At 38.1% G+C, this 9,200-nt stretch overlaps 1 protein-coding gene across 1 annotated transcript; it reads left to right on the forward strand.

The window, feature by feature from the left end:
* Positions 1-3,753: 3,753 nt before the first annotated feature.
* Positions 3,754-8,282, forward strand: LOC126837513 (uncharacterized). Its single transcript, XM_050571439.1, has 2 exons — positions 3,754-3,846; positions 4,692-8,282. Exons 1-2 carry the CDS (start codon positions 3,794-3,796, stop codon positions 8,164-8,166), a joined length of 3,528 nt encoding a protein of 1,175 aa, XP_050427396.1. The 5' UTR covers positions 3,754-3,793; the 3' UTR covers positions 8,167-8,282.
* The last annotated feature ends 918 nt before the right edge of the window (positions 8,283-9,200 follow it).

Consider the following 9,200-nt stretch of genomic DNA (forward strand, 5'->3'; position numbering starts at 1 on the left):
AACCCTTTCTGTTTGTTCGTTTGACGTTTATGAATAAAATTATTTTACCGCCTTGAATGGGAACAATTTATTTATTAACTCCAGATATTGTCATGACATGTCATTTTTCATTATTTTCCAGCCTTGACCGTTTAATTTAATTTTCTTTAACCGAGACTAAGGTAATTTAAATTCACTTAAAAAAGTATTATTAGTATTTTCTAAACTATACATATTACATACGTTGTCACAAAAGTTCTATTCACCCTACCTACCGGCAAAACTACAGTTTATTTGCTCCGTTCAATGGAATGTTAGTTACAGGTAACTCAATAAAAAATTTTGATTTTTTTATGATGACTTAACCAGGTTGATACATCTTATTAATTTGTAATTTGTATCTTAAGTGTATCTCAGTTATATTTGTATCTCACTTGTTTGTGATTTGTAAAATAACTGTTCTGAGCACAATTTCTTGGCTTATAATAAAAATAATTCTAATAATATTTTCTAAATTTCACATTGCCCTTACCTTGTATTATACATTTAAATTTTTCACCAAAACTCACTTTAGAAGTTTTCAGTGTAGGTAAGTTGTCTGGACGTTTCGGAAAGTCATGGTTGTTCTTAAATTATTTTTTATCAACTAAATAACACTAAATTGCCTTTCGTTAGAAGCAGAAGACATCTGAAGTCTGGATTGTCTCTGTTGCTACTATTACATGTTTTTAATCAAGTTATGATCTCCATTGGTTGCTACCTCTGTAAACTACAATTGTTAAACTAGTCAATATGCTTTTTGCTAAACAACAAAATTTACTTTTGTCAAGTCTGGGTTATCTGTTGCTACAACCACTTATTTTATTTTTTCCCTGACACAGTTAAAATATTTTTAAGAGTTTTATTTTGCTTGACAGTGCTCGGTGATACACTATGTCTATTGTGTTCTTGCTTGGAGAAAAATCCCAAACTAAAGATACAAAATCATGCACCTACGCACACCTGCATGCACAAATAACTTGGCCGATAAGACATGTTCATGTCAAAAATGAACTAAGTATAAATTAAAACAGCAGTTGTACTTACTTTCTACGCTCCACACAAAACATTGAATGGTGACAGTGTTGTGTTCGGCAAACAGAACAATTCGAAAAACTTGGAACACAATTGGTTCATTACCTACCTAATCCAACCTAACCACAGATATGTATATGAGTATAAAAGTAAACTGAACACAATATTTATCTGAATTAAGCGACACGTAGCAACAATGCCCCGTCATGGAAACCAGCAAATTTGTTTTGTGCAATAAGCCCAAAAATATATAGCCGTGGTAAAACGTTACAAAGTGTACAGAAAAATTGTTAAAATTTATTTGTTGAAAAACTTAGGTTAGATTGGTTTAATATTTAACATTTACAAAAAAAAAACAGCTGAAATCCTTCGACATGAATCTGATTAGGTATACACTTTAAGTGGTTTCTCAAAGTCAGCTACTTCTTTAGCCTTAATTTTTCGGTTTATTTATTTATATATTTCATCGTTTTATATTGTATTTACTGTAACTAGTTTTCGATCAGTCAAAACGTTAAGTACATTATTCCTGATTTAAAAAGTTAACGAAAAATTTGCCTTATCATTTCAGTTAAAAGAGCTGGTATAAAAGTAATTAGTTTGGTAGGAGAATACAAGTATAAAAAATTGTGGAAATTTAAAATCACATTATATTATAAAAAAAAAATTCAATTATTTACTAAACCCAATAAGATATTAAGTGTTCCGCAAAAAAATGATCAACTAAAATAAGTGTCTAAAATCAAATGGATCACCCTGTATGTATAAATATTTATCTATGAATCGACTATGGCAAACCGAGAAACAAAAATGCACACAATTTGTTAACAACATTTAAACGGCATATATTGATCAAATAAATAATCTACATCGAGATAGATTTCAATTACCTGAAGCCGAGAATGTTCCCACGATACTGTACGTCTATGGAGCTGGTTGACTAGCCGAAGAAGTCGTTTCCTTGTCGGTGTTTGAATTATATATATTGTATAATAAAACGCATTGGTATTTTCCGAGAAAATAAGTTCCTGACATCATATCGATCACCCTATATGTGTGTGTGTACGAACAATTAGGTATATATGAGTCAAAGAAATAACGATGAACATGTGGGTGATGCGCTCCCATGCCGAATTGCCCAAAATCGCATTCAGTTGACCGGCTTGTGAATCCTTGCAAATCAATACGGTGTAAACCAGTACACCGGTTAATACGTGGCAAAACATTTTCAGTCGACAAAAGTATTATTCAGTTTTGAGTAAAAATATTTGTCGACTTGAGGCTTTGAAACGACAATGGAAATATGTCGATACCTTTGTGCCATTCTGTGCTTTCCGTTGTGCAAAACATGCACGCGTTGTTATTGCAAAGAACTTTTTTGCATGTTTACCCAAAGTAAATACAACGAGTCGGGTCTCAAAATGTGTACGACTATGAGCATAGCACTGGTAGTCTAAGTAAGAGCGAGAAATGAAATTACAGTGGCGTTGGCGAAAAAAATGAAAAAGATATCTTAGACCGACATTATAACAGTTGTTATTTCATATTTTCACCAACGCCCATACTGTAATACATTTTTCGAATATCATTGTCAAATCGTACATATATGTGAAAACCACCTTGATTTTTAGTGTCTCGAAAATTCTAGTTAGATTGACTTTTTAGTCAACTTTTTAGTGCTACTTTTGTAGCAAGCAATGTATTTGTAAAGAGTTTGACTGATGTGATCGATCACAAAATATAAGACACGTTGTTCATAACGAACAAGTATTTGTGTAACATTATTTTGTACATGGTCCCATTCAACCAAAACCTGAGTTTTTAAACAATATATAAAATATATAGACTCTGATAGAATGCTGGCACATTATAAAATTCCACGAAATTGTGTCATAAATTCACAAACCGTTCTTGAAATACTGTCAAATATCAATCCAAATTACCAAGATTGAATTCGATTTTATCAAATTTGTATATTTTGCTTGGCAGTGCTTGAAAAGTTAATAAAATATAATATAAGTAACCGTTCAAGTGTCAAAAAAAAAACTAATTTGGTAAGGAGGTAGAAACATACAAGTTTATGGAAAAGTTAGATCACATTATATAAAAAAAAAATGAAATAATTAATAATTAAACCAGGCGAGTTATTGAGCAACGTTCAAAGCTATTGTTATGATAAACAATGCCTTCGCTGTGTCGACTATGTTAGACTTTGGCCGTTTCAATTTAAATTAAAAAATGTGTTGGCCTCTTTTAACGGATTATGTTGGATCCTAGGTTAGGTCGGGTATCGGGGAAGGTAGTAGAATGAAAAAAAAATAACGTATGGTAAATCTAGCCGCGTCTGGTCAAAAATGGTATTTTATATGAGCCGATAAATTAAATTCCAATAAACACTAAACCGAGTCCGTTTGTTTGGCTCTGATTTATTATTCACGTGTAATTCAAACACGGTTTTTATGTAGCTGTCACACGTTCAAAACGGAGAGTAATATTGTAAATTCGGATTCCAATCGAACCGTGCAAAGCTGTTAAAACAAATTAATCATTCGCGGTATTATTATTGTTATTATCAATCAAAACGGGCAACATAAATCTTTTTGACCGTCATCGGACGGACATATTTGCTGTGCATTGACATACAGTGACAATTGGACAAATATTGTTTTCGTTTCGATTGGTCATTATAAATACCCGTACCGTGTCCGGTGGTTGTTATTAAGTGTTGTCATCTTCAAACATGACAATGGCCAATTTAATTCGTTCCTTGGTCGTCGTCTGCACAGCTATCCAGTAAGTACACAATTTGTATGGACTACAATAGCCGAAACGTCTGGTTTACCTGTTTTTATATTCTAATAATTGTGTTTAAATTGCAGTAACTAACATAGTAGCCGTATGAGTCTCAGCCAAATGATTGCTCCTTAAACAGTTTCTCTCACATATCATATTTTTTTAGCAAAATATAATTTTCAACTAAATAAAGAAAAATAAATAAATGTTTTTTTTTTAAAAATAATTTTACATTTACACTATCGTCCCTTCGGCGGTGCACATACTTATTGTTAAAAGGTTCATTTTTTTTTTTATACATTTACTAAATAGGACTGTTAAAATTTTTGAAGTCAGTTCAACGCCTAAATTCAGAAAAACGTATAGGTATTTAATTCGAGTAAAGCTAACGACCGTTTAGTCGAGATTTTAAACGGTACAAAATACGGCAATAGAAGGTTTCATAATTTCCCTACTACACAGAAAAAAATATATATTACAGATATTTCGAATTTTGCATGTATTTGGTACCAAATAGACCAACCACTTAATCTACATTTCATAGTATAATTAAAAATAGTCTCACACAAAAAAAAAGTAAAGTAAAAAGCCGTCTCCTCCGTAATAAAATTCAAACTATACTTATTAAGTTTATTTAATAAACTATTTCCGATTCAATTGTAACATACTTAAGTAATTCAACGAATAAGTCCATTGCTAACAGTGTGTTCGCGGTTTCAGATTGCAGACACAACATTTTATATTTAATTAACAAAAAAATATTTCTCGAGTTTCGGAAATTTCGGTTTTCAGTTAAAAAAAAAAAATGTAATCAAGTATAAAAATAAGTTTATGTTTTTTTTTAGGCTATGCAGTGGAACATATTTCTGGTCCAAGCCACGGTGCGGAGGGACTGCAGTGTCTTCAAGTACCACAACTTCGGCTTCCGTTAGGTCTTCGTCGACAAGCAATTTCTGTACTTTGGACAAGGCGAAACAAATTGAATATCTAAAATCCCAACTGAGCAAACCCGTTTCCTGTGACGATGAAGACAGCGCAGAACTAAACGTGGACAGTCGAGAAGAACTGAACGCCAGGGATCACCAATCTATGTTCAAGCTAAAAGCACACATCAAGGGTCGCGTTTTAAACAAAATTTACGAGAGGAATTTGAAAAAGAACGTTGTAAACGCCAAAACCAACAGGCTGTTAAGATCGGGTGGTTTCAAAGCAAACGTGAGAAACAAGTTCGTTGCAACCCGGTCATTAAGGGGAGCGCTTAAGACAAATTACCGACAGACCAGCAGTGTTATAAGCACCAGTAACATAGTTGGCGTTGCCGGTATGTTCCTGAATTTGCCTCAAGGATACGTGGCAAAAACAACGACCACAACGGTTACCAACTTGATACCCGAGACCCGGGCTTACCGTTTAGGACTTATAAGCACTACGTCGGTCAACTCGGGCACTGGGACATATTTAACCGGCGATGGTGACGGCAGTTCTGACGGTAACGTGGACATTAGCTCGGCCAACGCCTTAAGATCTACCGTTAACGGTGGTTACGGTAGTACTACCAATGTCAAAGATGGACTTACAATTCACAATACTAATGTAAGAAGTGCCCAGTCAAATGGTAATTTGTATACAAGTTCACCAATAGTGAAAGATGGTCTCTCGCAACAGCAACAACGAAAACTAGATATCATTAACCGCCGAGCTGTGCGTGGTTCCACAACGCCAGGAAGCACATATGTTAACGATAAGAAACAAGTGGATATTCGAATCCGCAATGGTCAGTTAAAAAAGCCAGTGCACGACCCGGTTGGCGGATCTAACAGTAATGGAGAAGATAATTGTGATGACGGTTCCAAAGAAGAATGCGATGACGGCCCCAGCGAAAAAGACGGTTCCGAAGAAAAATGCAATGAACAACCCGAGGAGACATCTAAAGAATGTGATGGCGAAGACTCTGAAGACGGTGGAAAGTTACAAAAAGCTGCGTTGAACGTGAGAAGCACTAGCACGAGAAGCATTTATAGCGCAAAACCCAATGTAGTCAGTGCGAAAATCAATCAAAACGTTAAGCACACCAGAACGAAGACAACCGGTTTGGGTGGAAAGTCTGGAGAATGTGACGACGACGACGACGACGACGGTGAGGATGAAATAGTAAACGATGGCGAAAACTATGGTGTAAGACATGGACGTGTTGACATCAACAGCCGGTCTACCAATACTCAGTTGAATATAAAGAAGAACGTCAGCGTTAAGGGAAAAGTAAGCGGCGGATACGGTGGTAAATATGAATCGGTCCACAAGAAAACCATGTCGAGCACTCGAGGATTGGACGATTACAGCGGCAAAGGCGATAATTTGGAACCGCGTGACGACGACAATAGTGGCGACAGGAGTGGTAGTCGTAGCTGGGAAGACGACGACGATGATGACGATGACGGCGAATGCGGAGAAGATAGCGGCGAAGACGCCTCGTCGGTTTACGAATATGCCAGCACGTACAAAAAGTACAACTTTGACGTAGGCCTGAACCAGGTGAGCATAATCGGAGAGGTATTGACCAAATTGGACCAACAGAGGTACATGCTCTTCGACGACTTGGCGTATCATCAGGACTGCACCCGGCACGTGCGCAACATGCAGCATTTCCACTTCATCATTGTCGGAGCCGGCAAGGCCGGTTGCGTGCTGGCCAACAGACTGTCCGAAAACCCCAAATGGAACGTGTTGCTGATCGAAGCCGGCGGGCACCCGTTGCCGGCTACACAAATCCCGTCGTTGTGGCCGCGGGTGCTGAACACCGAGACGGATTGGCAATACGAAATCAACCCGAGCACGGCTACCGGATACGGGATTGCCGGCGCCATGAAAATCCACAAAGGCATGGGTCTGGGCGGAGCCAGCATGACCAGTGCACCGGTGTGGGCGATAGGCAGCGAACAACTGTACAACGAGCTGGTGAAAAGAGGACTGGCCGAATGGTCGTACGAGAAATGCGTGGAATATTACAGGAAAATCGAGAACGTCCGGTTCGACACCGACAAGTACGGCCGCGGCGGATTGTTGCCCATTAGCAAATTCCACTGTACCGAGTGGAGCATGCTGCAGAAAATGATTATGGCCGGCTTCGTGCACGTGGGTTGCCCCGTGCAGAACGACATCAACGAGCCGGCGGTCGAAGCGGGATTCGTGTCGTTGAACGGCGTGTTACGGAACGGCAGGACGTACAACACGGCCAAAGCTTATCTGACTCCGACGCTGGGCCGAAAGAACCTGCAGGTCATGCAGCACGCCAGAGTGACGAAGATCATAATGGACTCGCTAAACCTCAGAGCTGTAGGCGTCGAGGTCCGAACGAAATACGGGCAAATCCTGAGGGTTGACGCGGACTACGAGGTGCTGGTCGCGGCCGGCACGATAGGATCCGCCCAGCTGCTGATGGTCTCCGGTGTGGGGCCGGAAGAGCACTTGAGAAAAATGCACGTGCCCGTGGTCAAGGACCTGCCCGTGGGCAAGAACTTCCGTCACACCCCCGTGTTCGCCGGTATCGTGATGTCGTTCGACAAACCGCTGATGCCCGTCCAGAGCCCCGAAGAAATCGCGTTCAAATACTTGTCCCGGTACAGCGGACCCCTTTCCAATCTGAACGGTTTGCAGATGGCAGCCTACTTGAAGACCGACGTCCATCTGTCGTACGCCGACGTGGTGGTCCATCTCAACTACGTGCCGGCAAAATCCATGTTGCGCCTCTGCGGTTTGCGGGCCGCCTACGGGTTCAGCGACCGCGTGATGAACGCTTATGCCGCGCTGAACGCCGAAAAAGACATTTCCATAATCACGGTGACTTTGGTCAGTCCGCAGAGCAGCGGCCGGATCATCTTGAAGGGCTGTGACCCGCTGGAGAAGCCCACGGTGATCGGCAACACTCTGGGCGACCAACGCGACATGGACAGTCTGATGAACGCCATAAAGATCATAACCAAGCTGACCGAATCCGAGGCCATGCAGCTGGCGGGCAGCAAATTGGAAAAATTGGAACTCGAAGGTTGTGCCGTGTACGAATTCAACTCGGACGACTACTGGAAGTGCGCGGTGAAATACTTGGTCTCGTCCACTTCCAGCACGTCTGGATCTTGTAGCATGGGCTTGGAGACCGATTGCACGGCCGTCGTCGACAGCAACTTGAAGGTGATCGGCATGAGCAACTTGCGAGTGGTCGGTCAATCGGTTTTGCCGTTGTCGATCAACGGCTACAGTCAAGCCGCGTCCGTAATGATCGCCGAAAGGGCTGCTGACATCATTAAAACTACATACACTTCATAAAAATTGATTTCTCAAAAAAAAATATATAAAAAATAAACGTCTATGAACTGGTTTTTCGAAAAATTAATTGTACAATTCTTGAATACAGAAAATATTATAATTTAGCGGCATTACAATGTTGTTGTTTTCAATGATTCCTTTAAGAAGATTCCGTACCGACCATATTTCTATATAGAGTTGTGTAAGAGCAACGGTTTTAAAATAAAATATGTAAATTCCAATTTGACAAGCTACTTCTCATATCCAAGAGTCGAAAAAACAATTTACAAAAAAGCTAAAAAATGTCCACTCGAAATGTGCTAACACATTATAATATAGGCATCCCACCAACTTAGGAGATAACTAGATAACAGTGTTATCATTTCCAACGTGCCATCGCTGCGACACTTTTAAGTGTAAAATAAGTACACTGTGTTTTTTTTTTCTCAATATTAAAATGTATAATGGGTAAACACAGTGCCAAAATTCATATAGTGTTTCGGAATTTAGAAGTGACAAAAAATAATGAAACTGCAATAAAGAAAATGTGCAATTATAGCAACTAGAATACAGTAAAAAAAATTTTGACTGATTGTAATCAAAAATAATTTTATAACAAAAGAAATATTTTTAATATTGCTAAATAAAAGTTTAATATATTATAAAATTAAAATTAAAAAAAAAATGTATGTCAGTGAAATATTTCATTTGTTTTGTTTAACTATTTTACAAGACAAAAAAAACCGAAATAATAATAAAAGTAGAAATATTTCATTGAAACATTTCAAAATGTTCTATCTTTTGAAATTTTTATAAACACTAACAAAATTATAATATGCTACATTAGTTGCTAATGTTTTAGTTATATTTCTATTTCATATTTGGTTAGGAAATAATTATAATAAAATATAAGTGAAAATGATGTTTTAAACGTTATGTTTCATTAACATTTAAATCATCGTTTCTAAAATCAATGCCAAATTATCACTGAAACATTTTTTTAAATTATATCTAATATCAAACAATACTTGGACAATTTTTTTATAAAATATTAT

Source organism: Adelges cooleyi, unplaced genomic scaffold (assembly GCF_023614345.1).
Source record: "Adelges cooleyi isolate 19-005CV unplaced genomic scaffold, UGA_ACOO_1.1 ACOO_flye_CR_arks_rails_tigmint_CR_PRNA_25, whole genome shotgun sequence".
Lineage (NCBI taxonomy): Eukaryota > Metazoa > Arthropoda > Insecta > Hemiptera > Adelgidae > Adelges > Adelges cooleyi.

Bases quoted from the DNA above. Each gene is read 5' to 3' on its own strand.
- LOC126837513 (XM_050571439.1), top strand. From the start codon at position 3,794: ATGACAATGGCCAATTTAATTCGTTCCTTGGTCGTCGTCTGCACAGCT. The intron at 3,847-4,691 runs GTAAGTACACAA...GTTTTTTTTTAG, and splicing joins GTCGTCTGCACAGCTATCCA to GCTATGCAGTGGAACATATT.